This window comes from Microtus pennsylvanicus, chromosome 14, assembly GCF_037038515.1.
Source record: "Microtus pennsylvanicus isolate mMicPen1 chromosome 14, mMicPen1.hap1, whole genome shotgun sequence".
Lineage (NCBI taxonomy): Eukaryota > Metazoa > Chordata > Mammalia > Rodentia > Cricetidae > Microtus > Microtus pennsylvanicus.
The window spans coordinates 60,228,405-60,252,808 of NC_134592.1; the positions used below are offsets into that span (position 1 = coordinate 60,228,405).

Below are 24,404 nucleotides of genomic sequence, written 5' to 3' on the forward strand. Positions count from 1 at the left end.
ACTAATTTCTATCTTTGCTTATATCACTGTGTAGTTTCCTAAGAAAATATTTACATCATAATCACAATTCAAAATATCTTCCCATGTGGCATTTACATTTCCGATGACCTAATGTGATACAGAACTGTGAGTCTGTCCACACCTACCACACACGCCACGCACTCTGTGATTCGGTGCTTGTGAGCCACAGTCACTTAGGGCCATTTGTGCTGCTTTTTCTGGGGCTCATTACCCTTGGGTTCTGTGTCGTCTTTGTGCCGTTGAGAATGTTACTGGTGGAGTAATTGTGAATTAGCATCTATACTCAGCAATTTTGAAAGCTTAACTGCTCATTTTCTCAGCATACTGTTGGCTGGAAGTCATCATTTTAAAAGCATTTTGCCATTAAGGATGTGGGTTCTTGAATATAAATTGCCTATTGGAAGTGGAAGTGTAAAACCAAAGCTACGATCCACGAGGGCAAGCTTGGTTTGTCATACAGGACAAAGTAACTATGAAAAAGGAAGTGTCTCTCCTCTCTTAGGGGTGATATTTTTCTTATTAGAAATATTACTTTTATAATTACTTAACGTAAACACATCCCCAACCAATAATCTCAAAATAATTCATGTGTTTGTTTAGTTTGTATTGCTGAAACTGCAGTGGGAAATAAGCCCTACTGAGGTATCCTTTCAAATGCTCACGGACTGGTTGGAGGACACAAGTTGGCTCCAAGTGGCCATTTTACATTTCCTTCCCTTTTCCCCAGCGTGGCAGTATTGTTCATCTCTGTTGTGTATCCGTGTAACAACTTGGCACTCCTCAGAAGCAGAACATGTCTTCCAGAAACTCAGCTTCTTCCTGTCCTCTTTCTTTAGGTTTTCCACTTGCTATATAGCCTTATTTTTATCTGAAAACAGCAGGGGTCAAAAAAACCAACATAAAACATATCCAGAAAAACTTAATTTTATTGTGAGGATAAAAAAATGAAGGTGGTAGCCTAATAAATGTTAGGGGAGCTTTTAAGTTTATTTGTCTCCCCATTTTTGAAAGTCAGAAAAGCAGTCAGGCAGTGGAGAAGTAAGGAAAAATATACTTTATGTGTATCAGAAAGTCTCTCCCAATATCCAAATGTAGAATTTTAAAGTCAAGTTGAAATGAAGGGTGTCTCTGTCTGTGTGTTGTTTACTGCTTTAATGAAGTGATTACAAACATACTGGCTTAGAACAATACATCCTATGCAATAATTCTATTTGCCTCTGGGTCAAAATCAAATTTGATTTTAGCTGTATTTCCTCTGGAAGATATAGAGGAGGTTGTCCCCTTACCTATCTTCCTTTGAAAGTTGTAGTCAAGATTATCATCTCCCCTTCACAGTGTCTGAAGGCTGCTTCCTTCTGTCTCCAAAGGCAGCAAAGGCTCATTTTATTATTTTCGTCTTCTGTCACTTGATTTTTGACCATTTCGCTTCATTCTTCTCCAGTTAAGGATATTGTGGTGCATCGTGCCTCCGAGAATAAGACAGAATAATCCTGTATCTAAGAAGGGCTCACTGGCAACATTAATTTCGTGGGCTACTTTAAGTCTAACTTGTCAGGACACATCAACCAGTTTAGGTGCCTTTATTTTTTATTTGTCTCAGTGGAGGTAAAGTGCTCTGGAGAAATGGAGTGGATATTTGAGATTCTTACCACTTATAAGTTCCCAGGTTGTGAGACTCTATTTTTAAACAGCAATATTTTTTCCAGCATCTTGGTGTGTGTTCTAAGAAAGTTTTCATGAGGTTGGATTTGTATTTGGTGGTAAAATAAACAGAATTGGGCTTCTATAATCTTTAATGCTCTCTGTGGAATGTACATGCAGATACACAAAACGCAACAGAAGAAAGTAAGGGGTAATGAAGAGAGGAAAAAAGGAAGGAAGATTCAGAGGTACCAGATGAAAGGACAGGAATCAGAAAGGAGTCAATTGTGACAAGTACATTATACTTACTGCCCATTGGCTCTTTGCCAGATACAGTCCTAAAACCTTACAGAAACCTCAAAACCAATTAGGTACCATTTTTATTGTTATTTTCTCTGTAAGATAAAGAAGTAAAATACAGGCCTAGATATTTACCTGTGTCACCTCAAAGGTGAGCGATGAAGTCCCAAAGCTTATGGCCGAGACTCCACTCTGGAGTCTGTGCTATTCGCCACAACTGACAAAAGTTGGTTTTGCCTCCTAACCCGCTCAGCCATGCTACAGTGGTTATCCCAGCTCCAGATACTCTGCAATGATTTGGTTCAAATCTGTGAGAACTGGCCCTGAGATGCTTCACCACTGAAGAAAAATGATTCAGAGTGTCATTTAGTGGGTGACATTCTGCTGGGAGAATGGTCCTGGGTGGTAGCAACACCAAGGGGATCTCCGCAATGTGCGTCAGAGGAAAGATGTGTATATTGGCCATTACAAAAATTGCCTCATTAAATCCAGATTGCACCTGGTTTATCTTAAGTAAATATCCAAAAGTCAAGTACATCTTCGGAGCCAGTGACCAGCTGTAGGGTTCCACATGACTCTTAATGGTTTGGTCTATTTGTAGTGTGTTAAGAAACTGTCTAGAAATAGCTTGGTTTATTCTGAAGTAATTATGGTTGTTGTGACTCTCGATAACTGGAGCCATTTTAAGCGCAGTCTGTACACCAGATATGGATCTTCTTAGGTAGCTGCCTTTAACTCAAAGTTCTATGGAAGGTTCTTCTCAGTCTTCTTCTTAGAAGGTAAGGAAGTGGGTTCAAAGAAGATGCTACATTCTCATGAAGCACACTTTACTTCTCTAAATATTCACTTGTAGGATCCAAGCCCTTGTTGCTTTTTAGGATCTGTTCCACTGACTGTATTTTGTCCTGGGGAATAGAGCATAGTGCTAAGGCTAGCCATAAATCATAACCGCTTTCCCAGGCTATCAGGTCAAACTGGGGCCCCTGCTTTCTTTTAGATTGGAGCAATTTAGAATAGACTAAAAAATTTCTGGGAAAGGAAAGGTCAGAGAGTAGACTCAAATGAAAAAACTGCTTCCGAGTTCCCTGATTCTCATCCAGCATTCAGCTGGAGAGAGCTTGAGTCCCGATTCTCAGGATGAGAGTCACTGGAGTCGAGGATAGATCTTTGACTCTGCATATGGAGCGCTTCCAGTAGACTGTGGTCATAGCTTTGGGAAGTCATCCTGGTGCCTTATGTGCTCTTGATGGCTGCAAACAGAGGCTTATTTATGACATATCCTAAATTAAAAAAAGAAGATGGTGGTGTATTTTCATGCGTTTGCTTTTTTAGCAACTGAGAGGCTAGCCAAGCATAATACAAGCACCATCTCTGTTACTCTCTAGCTTGCCTGGTCTTAGATAAGATACTCACAACATTTTCCAAGCAGGGCAGTTTTTTTTTTTTAACCCACTGGCCATCAGTGGTCAATAGTTAGATGATAAAGAAGTCATTGAAGCATTTTATTCCTGCAATAGAGTCATAAAAATTGTAGGCTAAACTTCACTGTCACCTGCTGTGGGATAATGCTCTTGTACACTATAAAGATTTGTCACTCATATTGGTTAATAAAATGCTGATTGGCCAGTAGCCAGGCAGGAAGTATAGGTGATCCTGCCAGTAGGAGAATTCTGGCAAGAGAAAAGGCAGACATGCAGCCATCAGCCAGATACAGAGGAAGCAAGATGAGAATGCCTCACTGAGAAAAAAATACCAAGCCATGTGGCTGAACATAGATAAGAATTATGGATTAATTTAAGTTGCAAGAACTAGTTAATAATAAGCTGGAGCTAATAGGCCAAACAGTTTATAATTAATATAAGCCTCTGTGTGTTTCTTCAGGACTGAACTGCTGAGGGACCAGGCAGGAGAGAAACTTCTGTCCACAGTCTCCACCTTACCCTCTCTTCCATTTCTGCCTAACTTCAGTGGGCTGGACTATGCTCTTTGAGCCTCTTGAACAGATGGCTATAACTGTCTGTATGTTACACAGTATTGAGCTCTTTTCTCTGGCTACACAGCTGAGGCATCATCACATCCTCGAAGGCTCCCCTTTCTCCTCAGTGGCTGTGTGCCCCTGCTTCGCTTCTCTGTTTTTGGAAATTGTCTGTTGAACCCATATCCTCCATCTTGGCTTCACCGTGCTTTTCCTGATCCCGGTGCGCTTTCAGCATTATGTGTCTCAGCTGTGGGTGTGAAATGTAGGCTTCACCCTCAGATATTCTTCACTTTCCTTTGTCTGTTAGTGTTAGCAGTACTTTGTTTTATCTTTACCAAAAGTAACCAAATGAAAACAAGTCCAAATGTAAATTTAAAAAACAGCAACAAAATGGAGTTCGTATTTGATTTCCTATAATTTTTAGTAGAATATTATGGTTTTTCTTTGTATTTTCACCTTGCTGTTTTCTTAGTGTAAGGGGTTCCGGACTCTTCTAGATTTCTGAAATGACTCTCCCCTCTGCACTGTCCTCCTCTGTGCCCGTAGAGAGCGCCACGCTGATTTCAACAAAGCCCTGATAACTTGAGGCATCACCCTACTAAGGAGGATGACCTAGTTGGCTGCAGAGAGAACGGTATGCTGACTCTCTTCAGTTAGGTGGAAAGGCCTGGATACTAACTCTGTTTCAAATGGTACATATATTATATCTGTTCTTTTACATATGTCGTTCTTTTAAACAAAAGAATTATAAATCTTTTAAGTTCATAGCTGTGACTGAGTACATTCTAGAGACTGACTTGCACTTAAATTGAAAACATGAGCCACCAGCCACTTCCACAGAACTACACACGATCCTCTCACTGCATCTCTCAGTTGCATGCCACATATGCAGCAGGGCAGTTCTCTTGCTTTGTGTGTTTTGGTGTACGTGTCCTCGCTCCTCCGTAAGACTGCAACACCCTGCAGGATGGCCATGACTCCCTCTACACGGTTACAAATGCTCTGGAAGGTGCTCTATCTGTTTGATTAAATAGTTTAAATCATACAGAGACTGGTACTATAAATGTAGAAGGAGCCAAAAAATGTTGCAAGTCAGCCATAATCAGTGGGTGGTAAGTATAATATATTTTGGCAATGAAATGAAATCTCTACCAGACAATGTAGTCTTGGATGCAAAAAGACCTTTTGAAAGGTTTTTCTCAGAGCCCCTTTTACTCATGTTTTCTTTATACACATTCCAGGAAGAAGAGATATGATTGCATATTTAATTTATTCTCTGCTACTCGTCAAATAAACAGTTTTCTACCCCAAATTTCCATTATTGGTTCATTTTCTCAACATTTAAAATATATATGGTACAAAACTTGCTCTCTGGTTTGTATACCTTTTTTTTTTCACTTGCTTTCAACTGGAACAATTGTAAAAGGAGTCCAGGGACTTCATTGTTTTCCTACTGCCATGTGACCTTCTGATTAATAGGTAGTCTTTACAAGTGGCTCAGTCTTTGAGCTTACCTAACAGGGAAGCTAATAAATAAATTGTCCTTTGTTTTTAATACACATTTTCATTGCTTATCTATTACCATTTTAAACAATATTTTCTGATTTAAGATGAGGATTATGATTCAAAATATATGCTAATTATGTTATGACTCAAATTTTTACCATTTATTAACTTAAATCTGCATACTTATGTGAAATCTATTATTTTCATCAGACATACAATTAAGTTCTGTGAAGAATTATACTCTGTTGAGATGGGAATGTTGCTTCGTGTTATTTACTGAACTGTCCTGTTCACACTTTGAGATTTATACTATTAATAGAAATGGAAACTTTAAAAAATTTACTAAATTTCTAGCTCCATTCCATACAAAACATACAAACCCTTTGTCTCAGATAAAGTTTTAAAAGAAATTTCTATGAAACATGCATGCTTTCCTAGATTTCTATAAGAATTTATTAATTTCCTCTTTAAGGGCCTCTTATATATTCATAATGGCCATTGTAAAGTATTTGTGTGTGTTTGTGTGTGTGTGTGCATGTCAGCTGTGTTGGATTGCTCAAGACTTGCTGTTGTAGGGTTCCTGGACTCTAGGAGAGAAATATCATCCTAGCTGTTATTGAATGTGTATTTATGGTGACATTTACCCTTCTGGGATTGGGAAGATTATAATTTTAGTTGCTGATATCTTGTCCTTGTTTGAGTGTTTTGTTCCTTACTTTCTGTTTCTTCTCGGATTCTTATGAGAGTGTTGTGGCTGTGTGTTGCCTGGTACAAAACTCGTGTGAGATCATGATTGGTATGATCACTGGAAGTACTATCTAAAATGTGGTTCTGGATTATGGGACATGAAACAGGAATGGTGCTGGGCCTGGTTGGGGGCTCAGTGGAGTTCACAGGAGGGAGGAAATCAGGATGTTCCACCGGGATCTGTTTAGTTATTCTCCTTTGAAGGAGAGTAGGGAGTTAGGAGAGGCCACTGCAGCAGGTCTACTACAGAATTGGCAATGAGACTGGGGGATTGGATTTTGAGTAATGGAGAGACAGGTGAAGATCTGTAGTTAGCCTGTTTGCTTCCCTGGTCAGGGTAGCCTGTGGGTTTCCAGGGAATGCCTTCTGGAGTTGGGGGCTGGGATGCTGAAAGGTAGATCAGGAGGGGGAGATCTATAGGATTCACTAGAGATACAGGGGTGGAGTGGGGTGGGGGTGAAAGCTGCGAGGGTGTTCTGCTCCAGAGCTGGACCTTAGCCTGGGGCCTGGGATCTGAAGGAGCAGAGGGAGGGATGAAGATCTGCACTTGGCCTCTTCCTATTTCCCTGGCTGGATTGCCTAAGTAAACAAATTTACAAAGAGTTATTTACTACAAAAATATACAGAACATTTTAATAATTAAAAGTATAGCAAATCTATAAATTGAACTTAAATAATGACTTTTAGATATCAAAATCATATTTGATATTCAGTTATAGTTCTGTGCATTCCCAAAATTTTGGTAAGTACTTCCAAATTGGAACAAATAATTGTTCTTTCATTTATTATTACTGACAGTCATATGAGATCTTGAAATCAATAGAAATAACCCAGACTAAATAGATGAGTAAAATAGCCCCAAACATTACTTTTAGTGTAGATATTTAGAACATGATGATTTTAGGATTTTTTTTAAATCAGATAGCCTACTTATTAGCTATGTATTCAAAAGTTCTATCAGTTCATTTCTTGGCACTTTGCTTCTTTGCAGCTGATGAGCCTCCTGGATACTAGATCGGATGCTTTAAGCAGCACTCAGGCTGTGCCTTTTGTTTTCATTTCCTCTAAAAGCTGAGATTCTGTTGTTGTTGTTGTTCTGTCATTTTTAAGAACTTAGGTTTGCTTTTTATACACTAAGAAATCTTGAATATGCAAGAAATGTACTGCCTAGATTTAATCTGAGCTCCAGACGTGTGCCTGTGATCCCTGCTCTCCTGAGGTAGAAGGAGAAGAATGAGAAATTCAGGGTCATCTTGTTTGTGTAGAAGCTTTGAGCCCTGTAGAGATACAGGCAGTTCTGCCTCCACCCCACCCTCTAAAAACAGGAAAGCTGTGGAAAGAAAGACAGAAGAAATGAAGTTGTTGAATTAATCCCAGCGTTCTCCTAAATTTCCCATACATTTTACAGTTTAGGATTGGTATTTGAGTTTGTGATATATTTGGAGTTAATTTTTGCTAAAGGTACAAAATATGCTTATTTCTTGAAATGTGTATGACATTTTATATGCCAAAAGACAAAGTAATACAGTACCTCAAATATTTTTCTCGTTTAAATTATTTTGAAAAGTATTCTTTGAGTTACTAATTATAGCCATTTGAGAGAAGAAAAATGAGTGATAGAAAGATCTTACATCTTACAAGTAGGTGAAAATATCAATAAAGTCATGTACTATGAAGTCTTCAAAAAGATTGTTCACTTGTTCATTCTGTTTTCTAGACATAGATTGACATTTATTTAAGGTCACCAGCTGTATCTATATAAAAATCCTATAGAGCAAACATTCTTCTTTTGTAATTTTTCTGAGAGTGTATTACTTGTGCAAAATAACAGGTTTCATTCTAACATTTTTATACATACATACATTAGGCATTGATCATGTTTTCTCTCCCTGTTCCCCTGAACTCCCACAAAAGAATAACAGGTTTTCAGTTATTTAGGAAGTTATGAACAATAACCTTGAAAAAATAAAAAAAAAAAGATTTCATCAGGTAGGCACTTGTTTTGAAGGGCTGGAAGAGACTAGTTTTTAGAACGTCTATTTTCACATACTCTTTAATTTGTAGCAGAGATTTTAATCCTGTTTAGAGAAGCAGAGGATGTACTTCAGCGGTCAATTACTTGCCTGGCCTGTGTGAAGTCCTTCATATAATCCCCAACATTGCTCAAATTATCTAATGAATGATTGAAAATGATGCCTTATTTTAACGAAAATAGGTAGAGGAGCTATTTCCAGCACAGAGGCTGGGTGTTGCCAACCACCCATAGAAGGCACCGATGCATATTCTGTCATCTTGCAGCTCTTCATGGTGCGCTGTTCTAAGTTCCCTGTCTCCTCCCACTTTAGCTCTCAAATGACCCTCTCCTGGCAGGCAGCGAATCCCTGATTGCAGCTGTTGAAAGGAGTGAAGTAGTAAAAAGAAACTGAGGCTCACCAGCCAAATGAAATAGAGCCCAGTTAGAGAAGTATTGGTCAGCAACTGCACACAACAGGGTGGATGGCTTTGTATTGAAGGGAAATAGACTCAAGTTCTGCACGGGCTCTTCTGGGAAAAGAACACAAGCTAAACTACAGATTACCAGGGAAGGGGCAAGAAGAGGAAATTCTGTACAAAGGGGCCCAGAAAAATTCAGGTGGGGATGATAGGATTATTGTATGTGTCAATTGTGGTCTTGATTATGTAGTTGTGTGTCTGATCAAATGTGTGCAAAGTGAACAGATTTTAATTTATGTAAGTTATATTTCAATAACACTTAGTGGAAAATATGAACTAAGATGTTAATTTTCAGAAATTAATAGACACGGTTTATTTTACTGTAAGGCTTTGGTATAAACCTGCAGTACAGGCTACAGCCATTGCCTTGGTTACCATTTGAGAGCTTGATGGTAAATTCTACTGCTGAAGACGTCACACACTTGAGAAAAGGAGAAATAAAGCTAATACTGACTTGGAAGCATTCATCTCTGGCTTTCATAGTGCTGGAAGGTTCTTTTCACATGACTAGAGGAAAAAAGAAATCAATCAAAAGACTTACACAATTTTGAACCTTGTGAACAACAATATGGCTGTCCTGGCAAGATATGACCACTTGTATAACCGTGACACAAATATTGTAGGAATAATTAACCACTTTCTGATTGAGCTTAAGACTGGATCCAAAAAATGGAGTTATATCTGACACTGTTAACTTAGCCACCAGCCTGTGTCTGGCTGGTTGTAGGGCCTATGGAAGAACCTAGTAGTATTATTCTGTGAAACAGACTCAGTAATAAGCTGACCTTATGTTCTTATCTTTATACTCTGATTAGTGTATCTCTTAACCTCATCAGAGATGCTTCTCTATATTAGATAGTAATAAATATAGAGGCCCATATCTCTTCAATCTGCTCAGCTCTAAATAAGATGTCTCTATCATACTCCCTTCCCAAAAGGTACAAGAATTATCATGGAAGAGTGGGTAAAGACCATTAAATGCCAGAAGTAGTGGGCATCTACAGTGAAACAGTATTCACCAGACATGACAGGGCTGTTGCGCATATGAGCAGGCAGTGGCTGTGACAACATGCATAGACCCATGCAAAATCAAGCCAGACAAAATTATAGCATCGATGGGGGAGGGACTCATGGAGTCCCACCCCTAGCTGAAAGCTATTAATAGTTGGTGCTGTTGAGAAGGGTGTATATGGAAGTTTCTCTCCGGCCCAGTCTCGCAACTGTTCAGTCCCAAATAAACACACAGAGACTTATATAAGTTATAAACTGTTGGAGCTATTAGCTCATGCTTATTATTAACTACCTCTTACAACTTAAATTAACTCATAAGTCTTATCTATGTTCAGCTCTGTGGCTCGGGAATTTTTTTCAGTGAGGCATTCTCATATTGATTCCTCTGCATCTGGATGACAACTGCATCTCTGATTTGCTTCTTCCCAGAATTCCCCTAGTCTGGTTGTTCCACCTCTGCTTCCTGCCTGGCTACTGGCCAATCAGTGTTTTATTAAACCAATATGAGTGACAAATCTTTACAGTGTACAAGAGCATTTTCCCACAGCAGGAAGGAGCATTAGTTTTCTTCAAGATGGGGCTCCTAAGAGATAACCTATGCACATATAGGCCACACTGAGTGAATTTCATAGGTTAATATAAAAGAGCCCATAAAATTGGGAAGGGAAAATAGAGGCTAGGGTATGGGAAAGAATTAGAGAGGAAAGAAAGAAAGAGAGGTGACTTTCATACAAACACATATATAATGTGTTTGGAACCCTTAGTAAAAAATTTAAAAATTTAAAATATTAAAGGTGTCCATTGACATGATGCTCTCAATGTACAGAGTCAGGCAGTGGGAACCTTCAGCAGAGTCAAATGGAATTCAGTGGTTGTCGAACCCTTTTTTCCCTGGAGGGAGTAACACCCAGCAGATTTCACAACTTTCAGGAATTTATGTATAAAAATAAGATATAAACATCTGTTTTATGAAACACACAGTAAGACTTTCAGAAATCTGATACTAAGCATATAAGTTCTTCACCTGGAGCCTCCGTGAGCGATCATATCAGACAACAGTGATATTGTTGATCGCCGCACCCCGTTGCCCTCATTTCTGTATAATGCTGTACCTAGTCTTTGTCTGCCGTCCTTCGGTTAGAAACCTAAAGGGTAATTTGTATGCTGGTATTCCTCATGTAAATTAGGTCGTTATCCTTTTTAAAGGTATAAAGTCCCCTGCACATGATGGCACTTTCTCAGCAACAGACTTGACCTTTCGCTCCCCTGTTCAGAGTACCCGCAGAGCATGCACTCATTAGCTCGAATCGGACTCCATGACATTTTTACTTAATTTTCCGTTTCCTCAGTGCTAGACACATGGGGTAACCATTTACATTCTTTCTTGACCTGAGATGCTCTCTAATCTCTTTCCAGCTGTGGCATTTGTCATTCAGTCCCATCAGGATATGGTGACCCTTCTTTTCTCAATGCACTTCCTAACTGTTAATGGATTCACATTAGAGAAGGAGTTAGAAACAGCCCTATGGACTTAGCTCTACTTAATTATGGTTAACCAGAACAGTAGATAGACAAGTAGTTTTCTCTGGGGCACAAACAAGCTTTATGAAGTATAATGAACAAATAATGATAGTTTGATTTTTTTTAAATCCTTAGATTTAAAGGCTATTGTTTGGGTAATAAAGAGCTTCATTCCTCCCCATTGTCACTGATGGCCACGATAATATTACTCATTGTAAATAGTATTAATAACAGTGATTCACACTTTGATACTTCTGATTTCTTAATCACTTTGCTAATAACTTTGAGTGATCACTTGACCAAAATGTTAAAGGCTCACAGCATAGCTATATCTTCTTCAGAGCCCAATAGTGATAGTTTCAATTACCAAGTTTCTCAGAGACGAGCAATGGCATACATAGAAAAAAGGGTCAGTGTCCAAGGTCATCCATTTGCAGTTCCTCACATTAGAGCCTAGACCATCTAATATATCATATCCATGGTTTATCACCATTGCTATAATGTCTGAAAGGTCAAAGTATACTATCAAGGACATCTCTGGGAAGTTTTCTATGAAACCATTTGTAATTTTATTCAAATTGTGATTTTTGATGGGCTTTATTTTAAACTTGAGATATTGTATTTGCAGATTATTAGGACTTATGGGAGTCTAGATAATTTGAGCTGTAGGTAGACATGACTTTATTCTACCACAGGTGTTAATTGATCACCTTGGTATGGGTGCATTCATTCAGAGATGCTGTGGTCTCTGTCCTCCAACATTCTGTTATGCCATGTGTGGTCAGATTGGTGGTTTAGGAAACAGTAATACATTTTGGATAGAAATATACCTACAGGCTAATCAAAGGGTTATTATTATGTAAATAGACATCCTACCAAAAGTGATCTACAGACTCAGTGCAATCCAAATAAATACCTAAGTGACATTCTTCATAGATAAAGAAGAAAAATAAGTTAAAATTGAAAGGGAAGCACAAAAGGCCAAACATAGCCAAAAAAATCCTGAACAAAAAGAATAATGCAAGAGATATCACCTTAAATGATTTAAAGTTGTGTACAGAGCCATAGTAATGAAAACAAAGTGGTTCTGAAAGAAAACCTAGATCACTGGAATAAAATACAGAACCTAGATGTAAGTCATCTTTCACAGAGATGTCAAAAATATATGTTGGAAGAAGGCCAGCATCTTCAATGAATGGTGGATGCTAAGAAACCCGAATATCAACATGCAGAAGCATTAAACTGATCTTTATCTTTGATTGTGTACAAAAGTTAGCTATAAATTGATGGAGGACTTTAACAAGACAGTGCTCTAGAGGAAAAAGTGAGAAGTACACTTACAGGGGTCATGACTGAGTAAGACTGTTGATGTCTTTTCTGTCTTGGTTAATAGTATCATACCTTCTGCAATACCAACCAGTAAGGCTAGCTATACATCCACCTGTGCAATAGTAGCACTACTGTTGTGGAGGAAACTGACTCCCTTCTGACTGAATCTGCAGCTTATCTATGGAAGGAATCCATGCCTGTTTCTGTATGCCAAGTTCACAACCTATGCAAGTCATAGGCCCAAGAGAGAAGTTACTACTGTATAACTAAATGAACAGAGTATCATACAAACTTTTAGATACCTATGTTTATACCACAGACAACGCTACTCTCATCCTTAATCACAGAAGCCTTGCCTTTTACCAAATGACTGCTCAAGATGCTGAAAATTAGTGGTGACTGGGAGCATAATCCTAAATGAGGTGTTTCTACTATTCCCTCTAATACTGAAGGAACACTGAGAAAGAGGGGATAAAAGAATATAAGTTAGAAGATAGGGAGAAGGACTATGAAATGTCATCTTTTAGGCATGATGCAACCATTGTGTTCAGGAACTCACAGAAACTGTTGGCGTCTCTACTGAGCTTGCACAAAACTGACTTTGTCAATAATCAGTTATGGGTGAGGAAAGGGCTCTCACAAGGACTTCTCACTACTGACCACTGCTTACTGATAGATTCCTGTGAAGGAAAAGTCATTTTCTTCAGCTGTTCATCCACTGTTGAGCTCAAGAGGTTCCAGTGAATAGCTCCAAACCCCGGTCAGTCACATAGATTTCCCTGACTAAACCAGAGAGTCACAAAACAAAACAAACAGGTGGGACTGTGTGAGAGAGATATAAGCAAGAGAGTGGGTGTAAAGAGGTAGGTAAATGAAGGAAAGTAGTAGGGTAATCGTAATAACTATGGGTGTATGAATGTGTGTGTACACGTGTGTGTGTCTGCACATGCATGTGTGTATGTCTGTGTTCACCATAGACATGTATAAAATTGTCAAAAGATAAATTGGCTAATAAAAAGAAATATGCTCAGAAGGGTGTATATCAGAGGAAGTAGGAGTTTTCCATGGATGGTGGTGATCATGCAGTGGATCAGAGAAACTTCTCCAAGCAGGTGTGCTGGAGTATGGAAGAGTTAGGAGCAAGCTGAGGAGTTATTGTTTACAAACACAAGGAAAGAAGTGTAAGAGACAGAAACATCCAACAACACTGGGGAGAAAAGGAAGTTTTTGGAGAGGATGGTTCTTGGTGAGTTTCTTTCAATGTGGAGAGAGATATCCCAAAATATTTTCATTTTCTACATGTCTCTTTTGATTATAAAATATTGTATTTTATAGTTCCTTTTATATATGTTTATATATTTCCAGTTAACAAATATTTCTTATGTCAGTTCTGTAGCTATTTTGGCCTTGATGCTACCTCTGAAATAAATGCTTTATGGTGGCCATGAAGCTTAAAGCCCCTGGAAATAAGAAAGGGAGTCTTCTTGTGTGGTAACTAAGTCTCTTCCATGAGTACATCCTGAACTACCTCTTGAATAGTACTTCATGGTGACACCATCAAACATTTCTTATGTCCTGCTGTCTTCTTGTTCAAGAAAAAGGATGTGGGGCAGAGGCAAAGAACTTTTTGCTTTCTAAGGTAGAAGAGTTCTTAGTTTTCCTAATAGAATATATGCCTTATCATCTGAACATCAAGTCTGGTATCTAACAATGTATAAAAATATTTTCCTGAAAGCTGTAATTATATCCTGTATTCCTGAAATCAGTAAACATAATTAGCTTTCTGTGACCTGTGACTTATAATTATTGTGAATAAATTTATTGTGATAATACTGAGTAAAGACTCTCTAAGATAAGATTAATTTTATTTTTACTTTTTTGTTTTTGTTCTTTCATGTATGTATACTGTGTATTTTGGCTCTCTGTCCTATCCCATTTTTTCAAACCAGCTCTGACCCCATTCCTCCCTATGAATTTCCTCAACATTTACTAGTTCTTGTTTTTTTTAGTGTCTCACAGAGTCTGATCAGCACCATCTATATTATCCTGAATTTGGAACTAACCTCCAGTGCCTACTGAGCCAGCCAGTGCTAACAGGACTTGGCATGTGCCTCTGCTCTCCCAGAAGCTATGATAAAAGGCTTAGACTATTCTAAGTGTTTTTCTCCCATGGTTGCTAATTTAAATGGTTTATATAGGATGGTCCATCTGTGTTGAACTGTTGTATTTTTAGCATATTTTAAACTCCTATGTATACTACATCTCTAATTATTAATTATGTCTTCCTATTGAGTTCTTTTTCTTATAAACCATCATTTAAAAATATCCCTATGATGAATATTTTATTTTAAGTAGGGATAAATATTTTCCTTTCTCTCCTGTAAAACTTTTGAATATCTATTAAAATATTTTTATTCTTATCAAGGAAGACTTTGGAAAAATTTCACTAGATAGAACAAGACTTCACTAAAAGCTGAGGATGTTGCACCCCTACAGGAAAAAGAACTCAGGCTACTAGGGAATATTAGGAGTGGGAGAAATAGCTTTCCAGGAAAGAGCATTCTAATTAGTTATGTTATTACAAATGGTCAACCATGAATTCATGAAAAAAGAGGACATGAATATGGAAAAGAACAAGGAGAGGTGTATGTGAGGGTTTGGAGAGTGAAAAGGAAGGGGGAATGGTATAATTATTAAGTATTTTTAAAAATAAATAATTTTTTAATTACTGATATAGATGCTGGAGACATAGATATATGTTACAAATGCTGGCTGCCCTGCCAGAGTACCATGGTTCAATTTCAAGCGTCCATATGGTGGCTCACAGCCATCTGTAACTCCACTCCCAGGGGATTCACCTCCCACCCTCTGGCTTTTGCCAACACCAGGCATGCACATGATGCACAGACATTGATACAGGCAAAACTCCCATATACATAAAATTAAAAAGTGGAAGTAAGATAATTTATATAGATGACTCCTTAAAAAGGAAGTTTCTGTCTCCTGAAATACTATTTATTTGGGTCCATTAAAAATTATTATTTAAGGACTTTGAGTCTCTGATAATATACTATGCCTCATAAAATTGATTTTCTTCTTGAACATGGATTTCCTTCCTCTGTTTTCTTAAAGATTTTCCTTTAAAGAAAAGACTAAAGCAGAATTTCAATTAGATTGTCTGTCTTATTTTGTATTTTAAAGATGAACATGACTATTGTGAGCCAGGTTTTTATGTCTCTCTTGTGTTGCTGCCTGCAGACCTTTTTCTTGCATCTTAGCATAGCCTTCCTGCCTCAGCCTGGTCTTGCATGGCCATCTCTGTCTCTGATATATTCCATTTTATGTTTATACGAGTTTACCCTTTATTAGGGTAGATGGTTTTTGTATTGCTTATCTGGCTTGCAATATTCTATTCCAGGTATAACTGCATGTGTATGTCTATTTTTATTAGGGTGTTTGTTATTCAAAATATCATGGTGTGGGAAAATGGTCTGTATTCTGTCAATTATATTTTAAATAAATGCTAATTGGCCAGTAGCCAGGCAGGAAGTATAAGCGGGACAATCAGACAGGAAGTAGAGGTGGGTCAATGAGAACAAGAGAATTCTGGGAAGGAGGAAGCCCATTTCTCTGGAGTCCTCTCCCAACCAGAGAAGAAGCAAGATGTGACTGCCTCACTGAAAAAGGTACTGAGCCATATGGCTAACACAAATAAGGATAATGGGCTAGCATAAGTTATAAGAGTTAATAAGAAGCCTGAGCTAGTGGGCCAAACATTTTATAACTAATGTAGACCTCTGTGTGATTTCTTTGGGACTTAATGGTTGTGGGAACCAGGCAGGACAGAGAACCTCAATCAACAATATCATTTAATAAACGTATGTAATATACGTTGCTTTGCTTTCCATTGTTTCTTATTGAGTGATATACTTAAAATTTCCAGAACTTTCACAGCTGCCTAAGCAGTAGCTTTAACTAAATGTTCTGCTGTTGTCATGGTTGCTATGATTTCGGGTATGATATATTCATGGCTCCTAGGTTCTTGTCATTATACCTCACTCACGCTTTCCATGTCAGACGTTAAGTCTACAGACTTCCTTTTTCATTTTCTTGACTGTGTGAAGGTATTATTGTAGGTGCTGAATAGTAGCTCACTAAATGATATTACTGTTGCAGGGTTATAGTCCCTTCCCAAGCCTTACTGTGTCCATATTTAATAAAATAGGACTGGTGGAGTTGATTTTCACAATGGGGAATGATGGAAGAATTTTTACAGAAGAGGCATGGAGAAGAAGGAAGTTTAACGAGTCTCTGAGTACAGATTTGTGTAGATTGGTGGGAGAGAATAGAGTGTAGGCAGGCCCAGGTGTCATATTACCACCACTGAGATAACTGGGCCTCAGTTCTTTGGATGTTGGCATCAACTGTCTGTTGACATTATCGAGGTGCCTTTTGGGCAGTTGGGAATCACAACATTAGCTTGCTGTCCTCACAGTGTAACAGACAAGTGTGAAGAAGCCACAGTAATTATACAAAAAAAGATAATCTTATAAATGTCTGTAATTAAATAAAGTTGGACTATAAATTACTATTCCTTTCCTTATGTAGTCTCTGCATTCTCAGCTACTCATTCCTCAGAGTTGGGGCAGGTGCTCCTGCTCAATGAAGCCTTCAGAGAGAGACCAAAGCACTCATAGCTACTTTCTCTACTGCCATTGATACTCTTTCTGATTATGGATGGGACTGGGATTTTCAACTTAACTTCTATCTCACATTGACAGATACCCTACTTCAGTCAGTTTTCTACTTAGTAGGCTTTGGATAGATTACTAAAACATGATAAAAATCAACTCTACACTCCAGACTGTTATGATCTGTGTGGGTTGACTTAAGAAAGGCATGCAAAGGCTACTTTTAAGGCTTGTTCAGTTAAAACTGAGTGGTGAGTAGTGATCACAAAGGAATAGTGGAGGCTCAAAAGGCTTTCTGGTGACTCGAGTTCTTACAGAGGTTAGAGCATGTAGAGTGGGGTCATTCCGCTGAGAAAGTTCTCAAGGAGAAGATGATTATTGCATGTCTGTTATGCTCAGTTTTGAGATCTGGGAGTCTGAGACAGTGACAGTGTGAATGAGTTTGTGGTACTGGAATTCAAAAGTTCTTAATAGTCTAGATACTGAGGAAAAAAGGCTATGTTCAGAGTTAGGAAAACCTTCAAAGCATTTTTCTTTGAGTTAGGACCAAGGGTTCATGGGATGACATCAGTTACCATGTAGCACAAACTACAGCTCATTTTTAAACTATGAATTACTGTTGTTTCTAAAAACAACTGTGGCTTGTAAGTCCAAAATAATAAGATGAGATGGATTTGAAATCAGGAACTTTGTGCATGGTGTATTTTAAAAGATTGATAATGAACTGAAACATATTCTTTAGTTGACTTCATAGAATTTTTTTAATTTCTGCAACATTTTTGTGTCTCTGAAATAAAAATGCATTCTTATAGAAGGGTACATGTCACCTTGGGCTGCAATGTCCAGGTTTTCTTTTGGTGTTTGGAAACGGCATCTTCTGTGTAGCCTGGGCTAGCTTGCCTGCTTTGAGTGGATTAGCCTACCTTGAACACAGAGTGACTGCTCTCTCTCCATGTGGCTTAGACTACCCTGTTTCCCCACATGTAATGGCACTGTTTTTTAAAATAATTCTCAAAGACAAAACATAAATTTATATACTCCATTCTCAAAGAAATGGTAAGCTGGGACAACTGAGAGAACCTGTACAATTCTGGTGTCAAGACTGGCTGAGTCCAGATGCAACGCTACTGGGTGTGGGGCCTTCATTTCTGTCCAGTTTTCTCATCTGTATAGTGGACTAATAGCATCCACCTTTTAGAATCAAATGAAATGGTGTTTAAAGCATATTAATCACATCTGCCTAGTATATCAGTCCCAACCTGTCACAGCTGCAAAGAGTTAATGCTGCTTCCAAACTGCCAAAATAGCCATTAAAAAAATTAACTGAAAATCTTGGAAGATCTGACATTGTTTTACTTTATTATGCAAATAGTTTTGACCTCCAGAGATGATTTATTTTGCTTCAGAAGCCTCATTTCTTCTGTGCTGCTAACCAGTTTAGTCCATTTTGTCCAACAATTTATAATGAACCTGTAAAGAACCGCTGATTATATTAAGATTTTTGGCTCAATTACCTGTTTCAAACACTCAGTGACTAAGGAAAGCATGTCATTTTCTCCTCTCTTGCACGCTGGAGTGTAACAATAGGCTGTGAATAGAGCAAATCAAAGAGACACAAATACCAGTATGAGGGCCCATTGTCTTCAGTTTGTTTCCCTGTCATATCGTTTTAATTTAGGTCGGCTGATTGATTATGACAGGCTCATTGTTCCCTTCCTGGAATCTCTAGACATGTTAATATTCCTATTCTTATCTGTCCATTTTGATTCCAAAACTTAAATGAAAATGGAATTGCAGCCTTCACTTTGTTTGCCTGTGCTGAGTGATTATCTCTGAAGTGCGATTTTGTGATTAGGCGAGCCGGCATGCATATACTCAGCTGATGCTGATTTCCCCCAGGGTGCAGAACAGGTAAATTCATAATGAATGGATGTTGTGCTTTGATTTCAAATGGATGCAAAACCTCACCACGCTTAGTAGTTTTATTTTAAAAATGTATTTAATTATTCTAAAATTAACAGGAGAATATTAAAATTGAACTTTAGTAATGTGGCATTTAAACATAAGTCAAGGGTGCTAACTGCTTATGAATGTTAATCCCCTTCAAAAACCAAAAAAAAAAAATTACCTGACATAAATTAGAGGGAGGGGGTGTTATTGAAAATCTTTAGTTTAATTATTTATATTCTTCCTGATTAATTCCTAAAATGTCTCAACGCAGCTTGCTATTTGTATTGTCAAATTCTAGTGTTTCTTATTTTGAAAACTACAATAATTATTCAGCTAATTACTGTCATAGTATTGTCATTGTTGTCTGGTCCTGGGGAGGGTGAATTTGAGAGTAAAGTGAAAGATTGGCACGATGTATTCAAGTGTTTTCTTTAATGATTTTGAAAAAAATGCTCATGAGTATAAGAGAACAATTCTAAGGGGGTTTTAGCATTCTCCAGATTTGATACATTTTAATCCAATCTCCAGTGTGTAAGATTGGTACGCAAATCATAACCACACGTTTTTACTGATTGATTTAGTGAAAGCATTGTCAATAATATTGTAAGTCTACATCGTATCTTTCCAGCATATTTTCTCCAAAATTCACTGGGACTAAAACCTGAGCAATCAAGAGTTTAGGAATATCTCCTGGTTTTAATGGGGGATGAGGTCTTAAAGGAATAAAGAACATCATCATGCAAGTCGTCTCCTTTTAGGAGGGAGAGACTGAGGTTCATGTGGTTATATGGGATGTCTTGTAGGTTATGTCAGTGGTTCCTGCAGCTCTTCTGACTGCCAGGAGAGCATTCGCTGCCTTCAGAATGAACAGTGAGCCTGAGCTCACTTCTACAGAAAATCCCAAGGGATGCACCTCTGCCCACATTTGTGCTTTATACTTCTTGATTTGAGCAACAACATAAATATGGGACTCTTTCATGTTATAAAAAAGTACATAGGAAAGTATAATGGAAATAATGTGTGTCATTTGTCTTTATAAGCATTTTGAATAGTCAATAATTAGAAATAACAAAATTGCCACCCATCGAGAACAAGGTTTATTGGTGCCTTTTTCTGAATGGACCACGGTTGGTCCTTGTGCATTAATCCCTTGACTTGGTAGGTTGGTGAAGAAGCTTCAGGGTTATTTAGAGGTCATGGTTTTATTATTTGGTTTTATTTTTCATCTGTTAACACATTTCTTTCGCTCCGCAAGGAGGATGGCCAGATGTACCTCCTCTGGTTCCACCATTCTGTTTCAATGTACCTCTTTCTGGTGTTCTTCATCTGAAAGCTCAGTTTTCACAACTGCCTAAATTTAATTTGTGTGTCTCATAAATTCATGGGTATTGGTCATCTTCTGGATCAGGGTAAACCTGCCAGGAACCACACTCTTAGAAGAAATTGATTCTTCCTCTTTTAGTAGACACCAATAGTCAACAGCTTCTGACTATGGGTGAAAAGCAAAATATTTTCAACTAATATCAGGTATACATGAAGTAATCACATCAACACCCATTCTCCTAAAGTTTTATTGCTATTAAAATGATGTCAAACATTACCATGAAGGAAAGGAGAAGAAAATGGATGCTGTGCCACCAAGCATACATTGTGATTTAGAATAAAGTCCAATGACTGGAAGTACAAGACATGTTGCATCCATTTTATTTATAATTTGTAAGGTGTTAATATGACATGTCATGTAGCCTGAACTCACTGGAACAGACTCTGTACTCAAGGCTGGACATAATTATATCCTCTTGCTCTCGTCTCCAAGTGCTGATCACAGACATGCACTGCTACACTTAGCTGGTTTTTCCAAAACTTGTTTCCAGAATTGCCTCCCTGCTCACCCACCTATTACCTGACGTGCTTGTGTGTAGATCAGTATATTCACTCAATTTCTTTGGCAACCTACTGTTTCTGCAGCTTCGGCCACCTTTGAAGACTTCCAGATCCGGCCGCATGCTCTCTTCGTTCATTCCTACAGAGCCCCTGCTTTCTGCGATCATTGTGGAGAAATGCTGTGGGGCCTGGTGCGCCAAGGCCTTAAATGTGAAGGTGAGTTGCTATGGGTCCCACTGGACTTAATATGAGCAGAACCTGCTGCTTCTTTGAGCCTCACATGGCCCTGTTCTCTCTCAGAAGTCTCCTCCAATCACCTTAGTGTGTGTGCCACTGTTTATGGGACAAATCATTCAGCTTTTAAGTTTTTTGTCCTTGTGTTATCTGCAAGCTGCATTCTTGCTTCACGCCTTATGTGGAAATATTCCCCACTGTAATTCATGGGACATTTTAACCAGAAATTAAAACTCAGATTTCCATCTGACTTAAGGGAGAAATTGACATAATAAGCTTTAAAAGCAGCAGTGATCGAGATGGTTGCTCACACCCCCAATATCACTCCAATGCTGAATGAGTAAAGTGGAACTTCCATGCGTGCTTTCACAGCAGACTACAGAATGAGCATTCCCCTGGAGGAAACTGCCGCGCATCGGCCCCGTGTCTGTGCTCTGTGCGCTGGCACCCAGTTCGCGAGCTTCGGGCAAGAGGGCTGGAGGTTAAAATACACAGACACACACAGACAGAGACACAGCGACACGGGTCATCCTTGAATTCCCCAAGAATGCCCCCTTTCTTGTGTTCAGGGGCAGATTATATAGAGATAGCCATGCCCCAGACAAACCCACCAGAAACCACTCTCCTGCCATCAGGAACTCCTGAAGGTCTTGTGCTCAGAGCAGCTGTAAGCACTCAGATCAGGGGATTACAAGAAATTCAGGATCTGGGGTCTCACTGCTCCCAACAGGAAACTCCCTGAACTGGACAATTCAGTGTGCAATAAGACTGCCACCTATTCCCGAGGCCTCATGCAGCCCTCCCCTGTGTTCTCTACCCATGTAAATGGATTGCTTTGATGTGTGGCCACAATGATCACCCTTTTGGAATACAACCCATAGATAATCTTAAGTTGTTTATTTCTTACCAGTGGAGTGAAATATGAAAGACAGGAATTTAGAAGAAACCATGCCTAAGGTGTATTGCTTTGGCTATATTTCTTTCACTCCCATAAAACACTTGAGAGAACTTCACTTAAAGGAGAAAGATGTTCTCGGGTTCAAAGTGTTAGGGGTTTAAGTCCATGGTCCCTTGGATCCATTCTTTTTTGGTGTATAATAAAGCAGAACTTTAGGGCGAAGAATACATAGCTAAGCAATGCCACCCGCCTCATGAGTGCTGAGAGATTGGCATTATAGACATATGACATACTCCCAACCTCTAATGAAACAGAGTAAGCATTCATATTCAAAAAAATATTGTAAAACACCAAAGAAGGATCATCACACCAAACAAGACCCAAACCCAGAAGGGCAGATATCAAATCTTGTAGCTCCATGCCCAGCATCTACACCACACAGTGGCATTGGCAGGATGCTCTGTTGGCTTTGCTGATTGTAGTGCAGATGACCTCTCTTAGGCAAGCCCTGCATGATAACTGCCTTTCCTCAGCAGACACCCCATTTTCATGGTATCTCCAAATTCCTTAGGACTCCACTATATGTTTGTCATCGCTCTCATATGGCCATGAATTTTTCTTTCGGGCCACCACGGACTTTTAACTGCTGTACTACTTAGGCTCCCAGGCCTTCCTTTGAAATCTTGTTAGGAACTTCCATGACCCCATAACTCTTGCATACTACATACCCACACAACCAGAATCAAGTAAACACACATCCTTTTGCTCTCGGGTGGAAACATACCCAAGACTTCTTGGACAACAGCTACATCAAGCTCTATCTGTCTGGGTAGTTGAGTTGTAATGTATGTTTTATGAAAAGTTGTCCAACCTATTTTGTGATGGACAGGGGAATTCTAATTAGCCAGTGCCAGTTATGTAGGGACTCAACAGAGTATAAATATTGGGAGAAAATAAGACTTCCCAAAGTGGGGAACATGCTTTCAGCTACCTGCTACATGGAAACCAACAAGTGATGAACTTTATGGATCATCTTAGTTGTTTGGAGTGGTTATTTTTATCTCCACCTTAGAGACTGGGATATTGAGAGAGAATAATTTGTTCAGGGTCATGTGTACAAGTAAGTTACAGAGACAAGCTTAAAGATCAGTGTCACCCAAACTTGTGATGCACTATGATTAATATTCCCTCTCTGTGCCCACACACATCTAAAATTGTAACAGTAAAATGGTATAATATTTTAATAAATATATCTGTAGATTTTTCTAAATCCAAATTCATTTTAGTCAGAGCATCAAAAAATACATAAATAAAAATTTAAAAACAACAACCAGGGGAGTTTTGGGCACTTACAACAAAATAGGAATCTAAAGCTCATGTTCAAATAAGGAGAATAAAGAATCAGAAAAAACAGAAAAGAAAATTTGTATTTCCAAGTAACATCAAGACAAATTGATGTCGTGCTATGTTTTCTTAATTCTTAATTTATAAGTAATGATGGAATAGACTTAGTTTCTGGCTAGATGAAAGCTATTTTTATGTTTGTTTTTCAGGATGTGGTCTGAATTACCATAAGAGATGTGCATTTAAAATCCCTAACAATTGCAGCGGGGTGAGAAGGAGAAGGCTCTCGAATGTTTCCCTCACTGGGCTCAGCACCGTCCGCACGTCATCTGCTGAGTTCTCCACCAGTGCCCCTGAGGAGCCTCTACTGGTATGGTCTCCTGTCTGTCCATTCCCACTTGCTTGAGAAATCTGGGGGACCTTATGTTATCAGTGTCAGGCCAGGAGAACATGCTGGGAGGGAGACACAGCCCCCGTGTAAATGCGTATGTTTCCACGGGGTCTCTGTTGTAGATTGGTCAATGCATCATTAAAGATTCAACAGCTTTGACGTTGCTTTCTTCCCTGAGCCTGGTGAAAATGAAAAATATGGGAGGCTTCATATGGTCATAAGCCCTGAACAGTGTGAACTAGTGTGCTGATGCTGCAAAAGATGGTCTCCTCTGCAGATTTCCAAGGACTTGTGGCATCCTGAATGTTTCTTCTGAGCTAGAATCTGAAATTTGCCTTTATAAAAACGCCAAAGTCTTACAGATATTCATAGTTCATCGTTGGACACTACCACGTACCATGAGAAGAACAGCACTTACCTAGAATATTTCTAGTACCTGTGAAACCGCTGATGGCCACGGTAAAA

At 38.7% G+C, this 24,404-nt stretch overlaps 1 protein-coding gene across 2 annotated transcripts in view; it reads left to right on the forward strand.

Moving 5' to 3' along the window:
• Window positions 1–24,404, forward strand: part of Prkd1 (protein kinase D1) — a 304,282-nt gene that overhangs the window by 201,743 nt on the left and 78,135 nt on the right. For both annotated transcript variants that reach the window (XM_075947930.1, XM_075947928.1), the window contains exons 3-4: window positions 21,157–21,288; window positions 23,758–23,918. In XM_075947930.1, coding sequence (XP_075804045.1) covers window positions 21,157–21,288; window positions 23,758–23,918 — 293 coding nt within the window. The remainder of the gene's footprint in view (window positions 1–21,156; window positions 21,289–23,757; window positions 23,919–24,404) is intronic.